Source organism: Drosophila tropicalis, unplaced genomic scaffold, assembly GCF_018151085.1.
Source record: "Drosophila tropicalis isolate 14030-0801.00 unplaced genomic scaffold, ASM1815108v1 contig_878, whole genome shotgun sequence".
NCBI classification, from domain to species: Eukaryota; Metazoa; Arthropoda; class Insecta; order Diptera; family Drosophilidae; genus Drosophila; species Drosophila tropicalis.
In genome coordinates, this window is record NW_027173374.1 from 2,118,439 (window position 1) to 2,133,111 (window position 14,673).

The 14,673-nt window shown below is 39.6% G+C and overlaps 7 protein-coding genes across 9 annotated transcripts; 4 read left to right on the plus strand and 3 right to left on the minus strand.

Annotated features, from left to right (window-relative positions):
* The first annotated feature begins 63 nt into the window (after positions 1-63).
* Positions 64-1,587, plus strand: LOC137584528 (uncharacterized). The gene is made up of 2 exons (XM_068299949.1): positions 64-1,130; positions 1,198-1,587. The coding sequence occupies exons 1-2, from the start codon at positions 89-91 to the stop codon at positions 1,401-1,403; spliced, it is 1,248 nt and encodes a 415-aa protein (XP_068156050.1). The 5' UTR covers positions 64-88; the 3' UTR covers positions 1,404-1,587.
* Positions 1,588-3,320: 1,733 nt separating this feature from the next.
* Positions 3,321-4,743, plus strand: LOC137584658 (uncharacterized). Its single transcript, XM_068300169.1, has 2 exons — positions 3,321-4,424; positions 4,491-4,743. Exons 1-2 carry the CDS (start codon positions 3,350-3,352, stop codon positions 4,688-4,690), a joined length of 1,275 nt encoding a protein of 424 aa, XP_068156270.1. The 5' UTR covers positions 3,321-3,349; the 3' UTR covers positions 4,691-4,743.
* A 353-nt stretch (positions 4,744-5,096) lies between these two features.
* On the minus strand, positions 5,097-6,529 carry LOC137584698 (uncharacterized). Its single transcript, XM_068300218.1, has 2 exons — positions 5,428-6,529; positions 5,097-5,366 (listed from the first exon to the last, which is right to left on the minus strand). The coding sequence occupies exons 1-2, from the start codon at positions 6,485-6,487 to the stop codon at positions 5,170-5,172; spliced, it is 1,257 nt and encodes a 418-aa protein (XP_068156319.1). The 5' UTR covers positions 6,488-6,529; the 3' UTR covers positions 5,097-5,169.
* Positions 6,530-7,367: 838 nt separating this feature from the next.
* RIOK2 (RIO kinase 2) lies at positions 7,368-9,405 on the minus strand. Its single transcript, XM_068301716.1, has 4 exons — positions 9,120-9,405; positions 8,672-9,050; positions 8,418-8,609; positions 7,368-8,355 (listed from the first exon to the last, which is right to left on the minus strand). Exons 1-4 carry the CDS (start codon positions 9,325-9,327, stop codon positions 7,500-7,502), a joined length of 1,635 nt encoding a protein of 544 aa, XP_068157817.1. The 5' UTR covers positions 9,328-9,405; the 3' UTR covers positions 7,368-7,499.
* A 70-nt stretch (positions 9,406-9,475) lies between these two features.
* Positions 9,476-11,983, plus strand: GlnRS (Glutaminyl-tRNA synthetase). The gene has a single exon (XM_068301715.1). It carries the CDS (start codon positions 9,557-9,559, stop codon positions 11,894-11,896), a length of 2,340 nt encoding a protein of 779 aa, XP_068157816.1. The 5' UTR covers positions 9,476-9,556; the 3' UTR covers positions 11,897-11,983.
* Positions 11,959-12,707, minus strand: LOC137585782 (peptidyl-prolyl cis-trans isomerase NIMA-interacting 4). Of its 3 annotated transcripts, none has more exons than XM_068301722.1 (3): positions 12,543-12,707; positions 12,372-12,462; positions 11,959-12,315 (listed from the first exon to the last, which is right to left on the minus strand). In XM_068301722.1, exons 2-3 carry the CDS (start codon positions 12,442-12,444, stop codon positions 11,999-12,001), a joined length of 390 nt encoding a protein of 129 aa, XP_068157823.1. In that variant the 5' UTR covers positions 12,445-12,462; positions 12,543-12,707; the 3' UTR covers positions 11,959-11,998. The 3 variants fall into 3 exon arrangements, with proteins under 3 accessions (XP_068157823.1, XP_068157822.1, XP_068157821.1); XM_068301721.1 differs by having other exon boundaries at positions 12,533-12,706; XM_068301720.1 differs by lacking the exon at positions 12,543-12,707 and having other exon boundaries at positions 12,372-12,512.
* Positions 12,708-12,789: 82 nt separating this feature from the next.
* On the plus strand, positions 12,790-14,417 carry Kdsr (3-ketodihydrosphingosine reductase). Its single transcript, XM_068301717.1, has 3 exons — positions 12,790-13,140; positions 13,214-13,782; positions 13,842-14,417. Exons 1-3 carry the CDS (start codon positions 12,921-12,923, stop codon positions 14,067-14,069), a joined length of 1,017 nt encoding a protein of 338 aa, XP_068157818.1. The 5' UTR covers positions 12,790-12,920; the 3' UTR covers positions 14,070-14,417.
* The last annotated feature ends 256 nt before the right edge of the window (positions 14,418-14,673 follow it).

A 14,673-nucleotide genomic window follows, 5' to 3' on the forward strand; every position in this document is an offset into this window, starting at 1 on the left:
AAGACGAGCTGGAATCTTGTATAAAAACAGCCTCTCATCGCATTGCATTAAGCATTCGGTATCTAAAACTAAACTACGGCAAAACACTATGGCAGCAGCACCGGAGTGGCTTACCCACGAATATGTTGAGCATGCCTTGCGCACTCATTATAAAGATAATCTCCTGCAAATCGTCAAATTCGAACTTAATCCCGCTCTGGGTCCTGGAGAAAATTATGGCGGTGTTTTGACCAGAGCTCGTGCGACTTTTACGCTATCCCAGGAGCCAGAGAAAGAAGTGCTTAAGAACATGATTGTGAAGACCTCCATAGACGATGATGAGCTGACACAGGAATTAATGGCTCCCTATGACATCTACAACAGGGAAATGAATATCTACGAGGAGGTATTGCCAAAGCTGAATGATCTTCTTCACGAGATTGGAGACTTTGACCAACTATTTCCTACTGCCATCTATGTGGATCGTGAGCGTATGGCTATTATTTTTGAAGATCTGGCTGTGGCTGGCTATGTAATGGCCGATAGGATTCGTCGCCTGAATGCAGAGCATGTCCATTTGATTCTGCGAAAGCTGGCCAAAATGCATGCTACATCCGCTGTGTTGAATGAAAGGCAAAAGGGCTGCCTAGAGGGCTACGATCGTGGTTTCTTCAATCGGTATACCAATGCCTATAGTGGTTATTTTGTGGGTGGTCTACTCGCTGCAGCTCGTTGGATGAGACAGACAGAAAGCATGAGCCAATATGCAGACAAGCTGTTTGAACTGGCTCCTCATTACATGGATATTGGCCGAGAGTGTTTCGCCCCCACACCAGGACATGTGAATGTCCTAGCCCACGGAGATGTGTGGACCAACAATGTGATGTTTAAATACGATCCAGAAACAAAGCGGCCCGTGGATGTTCTGCTCATCGATTTCCAATATTCCTTCTGGGGCTCACCAAGCATCGATTTGCACCATTTCTTTAATACATCTCTAAAGGAACCATTGAGACGCGATCAACAAAACGCACTCTTCCAATTCTATCATGGAATATTTACCGAAACTCTAACAAAACTCAATTATCGCCAAAATCCCATTCCCAGTTTGCGTCAATTCAAATTGCAAGCAGAGGAGAAACGTTTCTTTGGTAAGTAATACCTTTTGTCATTTGTTTTAGGACACCATTTTTTAATCAGTTTTTGATCTTCCTACAGCTATGCATTCGGCCGTTGTTGTGCAACCTGTGATGATCAGTGAGGATCCAACTGATGCCTGTTTTAATGCCTTGATGAACGATGACGAGCGAGGCATTCGTTTCAAGAATCGTCTTTATAACAATCCCATTGTACAGCAAAATTTGAAAGCTTTGGTCCCTGTCTTCGATCGAAAGGGTTTACTTGAAGTAGATCAGTGCTGCTAATGTTAGAAAATATACTTAATAGTTGTATTTGTATATACTTATGTGTAAATAGATTAGGCCAGAAGTAAAAGCGTTAAATTTAATTGAAAAATCTCAAAAATTAAATAAAATTTTCAAAATTTGTATACAGAATTAAGACTTTACTTTAAAAGATATATAAAATACATTGCAAATGGCTAACCAATCTTTCATGAATATTTCAGAGTCCAAATTTCAGTCTATGCTTACTTTCTGTCTTAATTGTTTTACTACCCATCTCTTGATATCAGTTTGGCCTATACATGGAGTAAAAGTTAGTAGTTATCTACCTGCTGATATATACATTAGATATATGTACATATAATCTGACATATCTTGGTGCTAGCGTACGACAGTAGAAAAATTATTATAATGAAAATGAAGACACGTGTTACACTCAGCATCAAGGCATCTAAAATATTTAGTCCCTAAAATTAACTATTACAGACAGCAAACAAAGTCATTATAAATATACAAATTATTCTCTCAAAGAATTTTCACATTATTTTGGGCATATATTCTATCACTGGCAATATAGGACTAATGACTGTGAGCTTTCCAACTCACTCTCCGCTCGAAAGCTCCCACTTGGCTCCCTTAGCACAGCTATTCTTAATTATAGTCACTCTTTTTTGTCATATAATCGAAGCTAAAGTCAATGATAGTCCACATTATATTGTTTACAAAGAGAAACTTTTCTAAGAGATTCTTTGGCTAATATTTGGCCTAATCTCCTGTCACAATCTCACAATATAAGACTGTGATCCATGTCACCCATTCATGCTGAAATCTGGTAAAAACTAATCTCCAAACAAATATCACAAAATAAAGGGAATCAAGCGAACGTAGAGTAAACCAAGAGCTTAGTAGTTCAAATATTTGTCCAGCGGCGGGCGTAAAAGCAAAGCGTTTTATTTAAACAGAGTCATTCACCAAGTTGCACTGATCATTTACTATATGAGATTAAACTACGATGCCTATGGCTTCAGCATCAAAGTGGCTTACCCACGAATATATTGAGCATGCACTACGCACTCATTATAAAGATGATCTCCTGCAAATTGTCAAATTTAAAGTATATTCCGCCTTAGGCCCTGGAAGAATTGTGGCGATGTTTTGTCCACCAAACGCGTGAGCTTCAACCTCTTCCAGGAGGAGAAACTAAGAACATGCTTGTGAAGACCTCCATGGATAATGATGAGCTGGCACAGAAATTAATGGCTCCCTATGATATTCCGCTATTGACAAAGCCAAATTAATTGCTTCACGAGATTGGAGACTTTAACCAACCATTTCCTACCGCCATCTATGTAGATGGCAAGGATATAAAAAACGTCAGAATCCTCTGCCTAGTTTACCAAATTCAAGGTAAAAGGTAAATTCTTAAAATTAATCTATAAATGATGAAATTTCAAAATATCAAGTATTTTCTCGTTCAACAATATTAAATTTTAATTAAATTTCTTTTTTGTTGAACTGTGCTACGCCCCTGAAGTAAGTCGGTGAGTTTTATGTGAGAATTCTTTATCCCAGATATAGCCTTAAGCCCAAATATTTATATAGGCTTAATTATGCAAATGTTTACAAGTAACTATGTATATATATATACATAGAGCAAACCAGACGAACTTATAGTACATAGTAGTAGGTGTGTGCGCAGCTTTTTGAGGCTGATAAAATCGCCACCAGAACAAAGTGAAAAACGTAAAATTTATCAGTCAAACGGGCTGTGATTTATAGAGAGCGCACTTACATTAGATATACTTCTATCTAGGTACACGTATGTAGGTACATATGTATCTATATTGTAAGCTTTACGGTTCGCCATGCTATCTTTCACTTATAATCAAGAGTCCGATGGACGGAGGCTGCCTATATAAAGAGGAAGCCTAGCGAGCAAACATTGAGCTAGAACTTTGAAAAGCATCATGGGTGAAGTACGTAACAATCATAGCGAAAACGATACACATGCAGCTCCTGTCTGGCTGGATGAGGCCTACTTGGAACCAATTTTACAACGTAGTAAAAAGGATCCAGGCCTCCGTATCTTACAATTGGATATAAAGCCAGCCACAGCAAAGGGCGAAAATTACGCCAGTATTATGACCCGAGTGAAAGTTGACTACTTGGCAAGTGGTTCCAAAGTGCCCGGTCATGATTTTTATATTGTGAAAACAACGTATGAGAATGATCCGTATATTGCGGGAATTTTCGGTGGCTACGATGTTGCGACCACTGAGATGCAAATGTATGAAAAGACTCTGCCACAGTTAACTGCTCTGATTGAACAGACATCGAATCCTGAGAAAGTGTTTGCTCAAACTCTGCACGTTGACTACGAGCATGACGCAATTATATTCGAGGATCTGACCGTAACAAAGCACCAGACTGCAGATCGTTTAATAGGCTTCGATATGGAACACGCTCAATTGGCCCTGCGTAAGCTGGCCAAAATGCATGCAGCGGCTGCCGTACTCAATGAACAACAGCCCGGGACACTTACCAAATACGATCATGGCATCTTTAATCGTCACACTCAGGGATTTGCCCCTTTTTTTACAAGTATGGTGGGTGTAGCAGCTGAATTTGCTGCAGAAACCCCCGAGCTGGGACCATACTATGAGCGAAAATTGAAGGCCATGCAGAATCGTGTAATGGAATATTCCACTCGTGCTTACGATCCTCAGCCAGATCAGTTTAATACCTTGATTCACGGTGACTATTGGGTAAACAATGTGATGGTGCGCTATAATGAAAACTCAAAGGAACTTCAGGATTTGGTGATGATTGACTTTCAATTCTGCTCTTGGTCATCGCCTGCCGTCGATTTGCATTATCTCTTTAATACATCCCTCGAGACGGAAGTTCGCTTTCAGCATCAAGATGCTCTAGTGCAATATTATCATAGTATTTTAGTACAGACATTGAAAGACTTGAATTTCTCTGGCTATGTACCAACTTTGAGGCAGTTTGTACTGCAAATGGAAAAGGCGCGGTTCTTTGGTAAGTACATTGAAAGCTCCAAATATCAAAAAAGGTTCTTTATAACTTCAAATATATATATTTTAGCTGTGACTGTTTCCCTGGTCAGTCACGCCATTATGATCAATGATCAGAATGCGGATGCCGATTTCAATGGTCTTATGTTGGACGACGAAAGAGGACGTAAATTCCGTAAACTGATCTATACTAATAAGAAATTAAGAGACATTCTTCAACGATTACTTCCTGTCTTTGATCGTTGTGGCCTGCTCGATGTTGTGGACTGATAGATATCACAAATATATAAAAATATTCTTGTTAATAAATCCCTCTAGAAGTATGTGTTTTTTTTTGGTTCTTATTGAAAATATTAACACTTTTTTCACATTTTTCGTTTAATGTTATTTAAACTGAATGCATCCTTAATACATCTCAATGAAATCCTCTAAAGAAAAGGTTCAATAAACTTGCATGAAAAGCATTAACAAATTTAGCATCGAAAAGAAAATTTCTTATGGAAAAAATAGAGTAAAACACACTGAAAGGATAATACGTATTTAAGACTCCTAAAAACGCTATGAAGACTTCTAAAAACTTTCAATAACTAAATAAAATCTTTAAAATCTCTGCCAGTCAAAAGTTATAGAATATTTCCTTTTAGGATTTCAACAAAAATTTAAAAGATAATGTCACTTAGGTTATTCAAAATATGTTTTTTAATTATCTAGTAATTTAATTTTGTATATATACATATTAGAAAAGTTTATTACATATCATCAAGCAACCCAATTTGATCAAATATTGGCAACATAATGTGAAGTTTCTTTCGTAGAGTCTCATTCTGATACAGGGAATCGTGCAATTTTATTGCGCTCTCCGTGTTGGTCATCAATTTTTCAATTGTCGCCAGTTCAGGTCCATTATATAGCATGACAGGCTCAAAAATCAACGTGGTATAAAGAGCTATGAAAAGACATTCAATTTGTAATAAGTTTATTTCTTTTTATCTAAATAAAATACTTACCATTGAAATAATGCGCCCGAAACTGTAGTTGGAAATCAAAAAGCGATGGTATTGGACCATTATATTTAAGTTTCGCCAATGCCTTAACCAGATGATTATAATAGAATTGAACCAATTCAGTTTGATGGCTTAAACGAAGATCCTCCTGAATGGAGCTATTGAAGAAATAATGCAGATCAAGAGCTGGAGAGTTCCATACGCAGAATTGAAAATCAATTAAGATGCAATTGCTGGGCTCTTGCTGAGCATTATAATTGAACATAAGATTCGTGCTCCACACATCGCCATGCAATAATGTAACAAAGTCACTTTTTCTGATATCCGTAGACTTCTCGCCATAGTCCATTATACGATCCACTAGTTTATCTATTTTCAATTGGTAACGTTTCTTCAAGTCGTTGTCCAGTTCAAGGGATCTCGATAGTCCTCTTAATAGGTTCTCATAGACCGATTGATAGCCGCGTGTGTGCCGATTGAAAAAGTTTCTTTCATAGTTTTTGGAAAATATTCCAGGATTCCTTTCACTCAGTGCAGCGGACAAAGCATGAAATTGTGCCAACTTTTCTAGCACCAAATGTGTATGGGGCAGATCTAATTTCTCTAAGCGATTGACCAATTTATATTGCTCCAGTCCCAAATCCTCAAACGTTATGGAATTCTTTGGTCTATCCACACAAACAGTGGCCGCAAAAAGTTTCCTCGTATCATGAAGTTCACGTCTCAGCAGTTCGGCCAATTGTGGCAAGACTTCTTCGTACATAATCATTTCTCTGACATAGATCCCATAATCTTTTAGCAAATGAGAGGCAGGATCATTCTCGGCCAGAGTGGTCTTGACCAGAAATGTGGCATGTTGTGTTTCACTTTTCAGCTTATCCGTAGAGTAGTCCACATTTATACGTGTCAATACACTAGCAAAATTCTCACCATTCGCTGTGGCAGGTTTTATATCCAATTTGTGAACTTTTAAATTATTTTCCTTGAAATAAACCTGCAATTTTTGCTCCACATATTCCACGGTAAGCCAATCTGAAGTGGGATCTGCTTGTTTCTTAGACATGTTGATGCTTTGCTATAGCACTGCAATCTGGAAATAGTTCTGGACTTAACGTGTGCTTTTATAGTAAAGTGGCATTCTTATCTTATCGTAAAAAATATGTAATATAAACAAAAACTATATATGTATTTTATTTTTTCTCGTTTTTACACTGTCATCGTCCTCAAGGTATTTCAATTCTGGGACCAAAATCTGAGATTGCATTTGTTACGTATGCCAAACAATGCCTCAGTTTATTTAAACAAGCTTTGCGCCCACATATTACGACATAAATAAGCAACCTTAGCCGTCGATCTCAGACATGTGAATGTACTTAATATGCAACTAGAATCGTTAATATACATACAAATCAACCTAAGCCAGATACGCTTAATAGAATAGCTTTTTCGAAAAATCTTTCTTTATACATATACTGAAATCAAATAATACAAGTCATTATTTAAATAAGGTTTATAATGGTTAAATTTGCATAGAGTAAAAGTCTGTTTGTCAGTTATCAACGAGTGAACAAAAATACCATAAACGACGCGTCGTTTAAGTAAAGTCTAACGTCGACTTTTCTACAAACATTAAGCATATGAATACGTCCTGGAAAATTCGTTTGATTTCACCACAGCAAGTTGATTTGAATTTTTACATATTATGATGAAATTCTCTTGCCATTAGGGTATCTGAGAAGCACTTGACCAGCGTTTAAATACTCAATTGCTAATTTTTATATTGTATAAAAATAGAAATGATTTAAGATTATTAGGTCTCTGAATTATTACTGCCGTATGTTTTGACTACGACAAGTTAATTGGAAACAAAATACAGACGTTCGTAAAAATCTTTGATTAGTTATAGAAAGTCTAGAAGTTGGATGACTTTAAGACGCTTGCAGTTTGTGATTAGTCTTTACATTCATTTAAATATTATTTTTTATGGAATTTAAATATTTTTATTTGTAAAACCCTTAATGTATATATACAGTACAACAAATGATAACTTTCGGTAGGTTTCCTTTGCTTTGATTCTAAAAGTCCCAGCCAGCAAACTCCTTGACAACATCTTTATTCTCCTTGCGATGACGATGAACTGCACTGGCTTCTCCTTTGACAACACAACGCTTACGTTGCTCTCGTTTTTCCCGTACGTCCATATTGCGGCGTATACGATCAGTAATCACAGACGGAGCAATCGTGCTAGCTGCAGTGGAATATGAGCGCTGACTTTTAGCATCGTTCAACATTTGTTTGACCATTTGCAGGCGATACATGCGAGAATTGGGATCCAAGGTGGATAATTCTGGAATATCATCGGTTTCCAAATCGTTTGAACTGATCGATTTACCATCTTGATTATCATCTGCGGCAGGAGGGACATCTATAACTGGTTCTTGAGAAGCAGTATTCGGCTCAGCAGTTGCAGGTGTGGTTGGTATGGGTAATGACTGATCTGGAACCTCTGGCTCAACTGTCAAATTCCCCAAGAATTGTGTGCATGACTCAATATAGCGACGAATGGCATCATTTCCTGATTTCTTCTCTTGTGAAGACTTGGTCTCACTATAAGATACTTCATTTTCCAATTGTCGACGATATTCATTTAATTCATCAGACGCATTCGCTGGTACCAAAGTCGGTGGTTCTTCATCATCTACCACTGCTTCCTCCTCGGCCTCGCCTTCCTCCGAATCTTGCTGAATCATGCCATATTCTTGCAATAGATCCTCTTCCATTTCCTTTGTAAAACCATAGCCAGTACAATGAACCTCTGCATCAAGATCATCTTCCCGCACCAAATCACTGAATTTCGGATAATCTTCGCTTTCATAACCAAATTTACGACGAAACATTTCTCGGACACATGTAACATCGCGTTCAAAGAAGCTGCAAAGTATAGAAATAAAGTTGAGCTATCAATTTCTTGCCTTTCTACGAAAAGGACTTACAATTCAGCATTTTCATGAGAGGTTGACATCATTTGAGGGAAATCAATTAAAATGGGTTTCCCTGAATCTGTGAGCATCAAATTGAACTCATTGAAATCACCATGGATTACACCAGAGTTACCCAAACGCACAATGAGATTCATTAAATCATCATAAACTTGTGGTGTATCGACCAACTCTTGGATTTGAGTCCTACAGAAGAAGAACTAGGAATTAGTATTCAACCAGCGGATCACAATTTATATACAACTTACATAGGCCAACCATTTACCAGTTCCATGAGTACACAATGCCGATTGAAATCAATAGGTTTGGGCACTGGAAAGCCACGGTCATATAGAGCAGACATATAGGCAAACTCACGAGTTGCCGATATGCGGGATAAGTACAACCAGGAAGTCTTATGACGGCGTCCATGATAATCACGCTTCGATCTCACATTTCGGAAGCAGGTGCGTCCCAGGCGATGCAATTTCAGGCATATGGGTGTGCCCTCCTCATCGGCCACCACATAAATGTTGGATTCTTTGCCGATGCCAATTTGATTGCCAAATGAACTAACCGATCCACGCAGAGTCAACGATTTAAGTGCCAAGTAATCATACCCAGTGTTGGTCAGACGGTATCCATCATCTAAAAATTAAATGCAACAATTAATGTGATCTCCTCTGTGATGGATTTTAATTTTTAACTCCTACTTACACTTTTTCCCACGTTCATATGCTAGCAATTTGTGTTTGCAGAGTTCCTTGAGCAGCTTGTGTACTCCACCCGCCTTTAAATTGGCAATTGCTGCTGCCAAAGGTCCGGGTACCAATTCGTGATTCTTCATGCCCATCTCAATGGCGGTGAGGACACGAAAGTCCTCTTTAGTGAGATATCGCAAAACTGTTACATTTAATTTACCCATGGCGCCTGGTTTACTTTTATTATTTTTATTATTAAATTTCTACACGTGCTGTAAACTGAAACAGAGATGGGCGATGGTTTAGTAACTTCACGGTCGTGCTTCTCGTGAAATACTCATTACTAATCTCATCTCTGACTGCAGTCACAGTGACTAGACTTTCAGGCCATCAGCAGGGTGGAAAAAAAACCGAGAACAACGAAAAGAGAACAATCAAAGGACCACGTCAAGAATGGCCGGCGAGGATTTAATAGCCAAGTTCCAGGAACTGGGCATGAGTGAACAAAAAGCAAAGGAAACATTAAAGAATGCCAATGTAACTAAAAACCTGCAACTGGCCCTAGACGAAATTAAGGGTGCCGCTTTGGCTGATGGCGTGGGCATGTTGATTTACCACATGGCCAGCAAACTGAAGCCACAAGTGTCTGAGCACTTGCCACTCTTGGTGCGCTATATACTCGAGCGTAAATTGGATAATACTCAGAGAGTAGATGCAGCCTTGGACTACATCCTGAAGAGTGGACAAAAACTAAAGGCCAGCATAAATGTAGAGGAGCTGGAAACAGAGTGTGGCGTCGGAGTGGTGGTAACCCCTGAGGAAATCGAACGACATGTGCAGGCAAAGATCAAAGGCGGCTACAAGGAGGCCCTGCTCGAGCAACGTTATCATTTCAATGCCTTTAAGATTCTTCAGGATGTACGCCAAGAACTGAAATGGGCTGATGCCAAGTCCGTGAAGGCCGCAATAGATGTAGAGATCTTTGATCTTTTAGGACCCAAGACTGAGGAGGATCTAAAGCCCCCATCAAAAGCAAATGTCCCGAAGGCCAATCCAGAATCCAAGGCATCTTCTGTAGCTGTAGCAGCAGCTAAAGAGGAAACACCATCTGATGGAGCTTCTTCCATAGCTGAGTTGATGCGTACTAAGGTACACTTCCATAAACCAGGGGAGAATTATAAAACAGATGGTTATGTGGTCACCCAAAATACAGAAAAGTTGCTGAAGGAGCATCTACAGAAAACTGGTGGCCGAGTGCACACCCGATTCCCACCAGAACCTAATGGTATTCTCCACGTTGGTCATGCCAAGGCCATTAACATCAACTTTGGCTATGCTGCTGCCCAAAATGGAGTTTGCTATCTGCGGTACGACGACACCAATCCCGAGAAGGAGGAAGAAAAGTTCTTTGTGGCCATTAAGGAAATGGTCGAATGGTTAGGTTATAAACCCTACAAGATCACCTACTCCTCGGATAACTTTCAACAGCTTTACGAATGGGCTGTAGTCCTCATACGGGAAGGATTAGCCTATGTTTGTCATCAAAAGGCTGAGGAACTGAAGGGATTCAATCCACCTCCAAGTCCATGGCGTGAGCGACCCATAGAGGAATCTCTTCAACTGTTTGAAGATATGAAACGAGGCAAGATTGATGAAGGAGCAGCGACGCTAAGGCTTAAGCTAACCCTGGAGGAGGGCAAAGTTGATCCGGTGGCTTATCGCATTAAGTTTATCCCTCATCATCGTACGAAGTCCGCATGGTGTATTTATCCCACATATGATTATACACATTGCCTGTGCGACTCCATTGAACAAATAACTCACTCTCTGTGCACTAAGGAATTCCAGTCCCGGCGCTCATCCTACTATTGGCTTTGCAATGCCTTGAATATTTATTGCCCCGTCCAATGGGAATATGGTCGACTGAATATGAATTATGCGTTGGTATCCAAACGCAAGATAGGCAAGTTAATAACAGAGCGCATTGTCCACGATTGGGATGATCCACGTCTGTTTACCTTGACGGCCTTACGACGACGTGGCTTTCCTCCAGAAGCTATTAACAATTTCTGTGCTCAAATGGGTGTGACTGGAGCTCAAATCGCTGTAGATCCCGCAATGTTAGAGGCCGCTGTCCGAGATGTTTTAAATGTAACAGCTCCAAGACGTTTGGTGGTCCTTGAACCTTTGAAGGTGACCATTTCCAATTTCCCGTATGCGGCTCCTTTGGCTCTGGATGTTCCAGATTTTCCGCAAAATCCTCAGCAGGGAAGTCACAAAATTGTCCTGGACAAAACCATCTATATTGAACGAAGTGATTTCAGTCAAAATCCTGACAAAGGCTATAGACGATTGACCCCAAAGCAATCGTTGGGATTGCGTCATGCTGGCCTGGTCATTTCACTGGAAAAGGTCATTCAAGATCCAGCTACCGGTGAAGTTTTAGAACTTGTTTGCACCAGCCAATTGGCCGAACAGGCTGAGAAGCCCAAAGCATTTGTCCAATGGGTATCGCAGCCCGTAAAATTGGAAGTACGTCTCTATGAGCAGCTTTTCAAGCACAAAAATCCTGAGGATCCGAATGAGGTCCCCGGAGGGTTCCTTAGCGACATCAATGAGCAGTCCGTGAGCATAGTGCAAGCCTATGCGGATCAAGCTATATCCAAGGCCAAGGTCTATGACAAATTCCAATTTGAAAGAATTGGCTTTTTCTCGGTGGATCCAGACTCTAAGGATCAGCATCTTGTATTCAATCGCACAGTGGGTCTCAAAGAGGATTCGGGCAAGAAGTGAGACTATCTCTGCCTCCACCACCCATCGCTCATGAATTTTTGACTCTGAATATCAATAAAAAATTTTGATTTATAAAATCAGAATAAATATTTGAAAATCTTTTTATTTCTTGCCCTCCACCATTATGATGTGATAGCCAAACTTCGTTTTAATTGGTGGATCGGTGTACACGGGATTATTGACAGTCGAGATGGGCAGGGCAAAGGCAGCATCCTGAAATGGTCCAACCATGGCTCCTCGTATCTGCCATCCCAAATCTCCGCCCTGTCGTGCCTTGTCCTCACTATAGGCAGCAGCCACTTCTGGGAACTTTTGTCCCGCTTTTAACTTTTCCATGGCCTCTGTAATCTTGCCTTGCTTCTCGCAAAGGATGTGACGTACTTTCACAGCATTTCCACCTTTCTTTTCCTTGCCGGCAGCTATTGAAAGATTGGCAACAGTTAAATTGGAAAACAATGGAATCAAATTTTCTTACCTTTATCATCAGCTGCTGGCTTTTTCGCACCACCTTTGGCCCCACCGCCCTTGGCATCCTTCTTTGGTGGCATTCCTTTTAAAATCTGCAGCTAATAAACAAAAAATAAATTCGTTGTAAGGTGGGATAACATGTGTTTGGGTTGGTATTAGTGATGGTACTTTTTATCACTTATTGTGCTTGGTATTAGAGATGGTATTCTCGATATGCTTGAGTGACTGCACCAGAGAAATATCTTTAAAAATTCTATAGAAATCTAAAAATGAGTAATGAATTTAAAGTTATAATGTTATTTAGTTTATAGCAAATCAAACTTATAAACCAACTAAATCTGAGAGAAATGCACGTGTGACTGCGATTTTGGGCGCAGTCACTGTTAAGACAGTGATAAGACCGGCAATTGCTCATCACTAGCAACTTTCTAATCAACTTTCATTTATAACTATAACTTCGATTAACGTTCTTTTCGAGCGGATTTAAATTCTCAACGCTCTCTGATTCTCTCTGGAAGCGGCATACTACGATTTTGATTATCAGAGGCTGTCAATCATGGAGTTAACACTGGAGATTATATTTTACGTGGGTATTGCCGTCTTTGTGCACATTTTGGTAATTCTATTCGTTATGGGTAAGCAAAAGAGCAAGTCAATTTGCGGACGCCATGTGGTGGTCACGGGAGGATCCAAAGGAATTGGCCTCTGCCTGGCTGTCGAGTGTGCAATGAAAGGAGCGGATGTAACTGTGATAGCTCGTGATGAAAAAATGTTAAGTGAGTAATGCTAGTAGCATAGCGAAGGGAGCAACCGGATGTCTGTTTAACGATCTGTTTTCTCTACTTTTAGGTGGAGCTGTGGCTCTTATGGAAGTTATACGTCAACGACCCGAACAAAAGTTTCAGTTTCGCAGCCTTGACATCGGTGGCGACTACGAGCAGGTCGAACGGGTTTTGGGCGAGATGGAAGAAAGTGTGGGTCCCATTTATGCTCTGATCAACTGCGCCGGCATGGCCATTTGCGGTGTCTTCGAAGAGGTCTCTGTGGCCGATGCCCGTAAACTTATGAATGTCAATTTCTTTGGAAGCTACAATTGCACACGCTATGTCCTGCCCAAAATGAAGAAAGCTGGCGAAGGCATCATAGTTATAACCTCGTCGCAGGCGGCAATGTTTGGAATCTTTGGGTACGGTCCATATGCGGCCAGTAAATACGCCCTGCGTGCCATGGCCGAAACTATAGCCATGGAGTCCAGAGAATTCGGGGTATCTGTTACTCTCGCATTGCCCTGCGATACAAATACACCAGGATTTGAAGAGGAAGAAAAATCGAAACCACGGGAAACAAAAATCATATCCGGTGGCGGTGGATTAGTAGAACCAGAGGCAATGGCAAAAGCCATTTTGAAAGATGCTTTGGTAAGTTTGTCCCTAATACCAGGACTTGAATTGTTTCTCATTTCATCTTTTCATCACAGAAAGGTAACTTTATTTCGACTGTGGGCGCTGAAAGTTGGTTAATCACTATGCTGGGCGGTGCCTTGATGCCCTGGGATGGCTTCTTTACTAATCTACTCCATGCCTCAGTCATTGGTCCTTTGCGTTTGTTCAGCTATGGACTGCATAAATATTTCAATAGTGTCATCAGCAAATGCGCTAAAGAGGATCGTCAAGAAAAGGCCCTAAAAGGAGAGGGATCGAATTGAAATTTTTAATTAACTGAGATGTTAAAAAATATGTTGAAAAGCGTACCTGAATGGAACCTTTTTAAACAAATCACAAATGCGAGCATCCGTATTAACTGAGTTGTGCCCAGTACATTAACTAATTCCAAACGACCAAAAGCTATTCCAAATTCTTATTAACAGTATCCTATTTTGGCTTTAAAGTTTCTACTATGTATTAATTATTGTTGCATTTTATCATTATTGTTATTAATATTCATCTTCTTTTTAGTTTGCAATCATCTTTTGGAATATAATATTTATATTTTATAATAACTTTGTATGGTGTTTGTTTCTTTCGAATAAAAGAAGAAATATTTGTATGTTAAACTTTCAAGATGCGATAATTACGTTTTAGTACCGGAAGCGATTAGCTAGTCTGGACATGGAATAATCTAAAATTCAAAATTGTCAACCTATATGATGGACACCTCATATTGAGATTGGGAAGCACATGAGTACTTATTAAAAGAGCATTTAAATAATTTCCATGGTCTGAAATATAAATTTAATATGTATGGGCTTGGTAATTTGTAATTGTTAAATGTTAACAAATGTCCGATAAGAATTTCCTTAAAGATAAGAT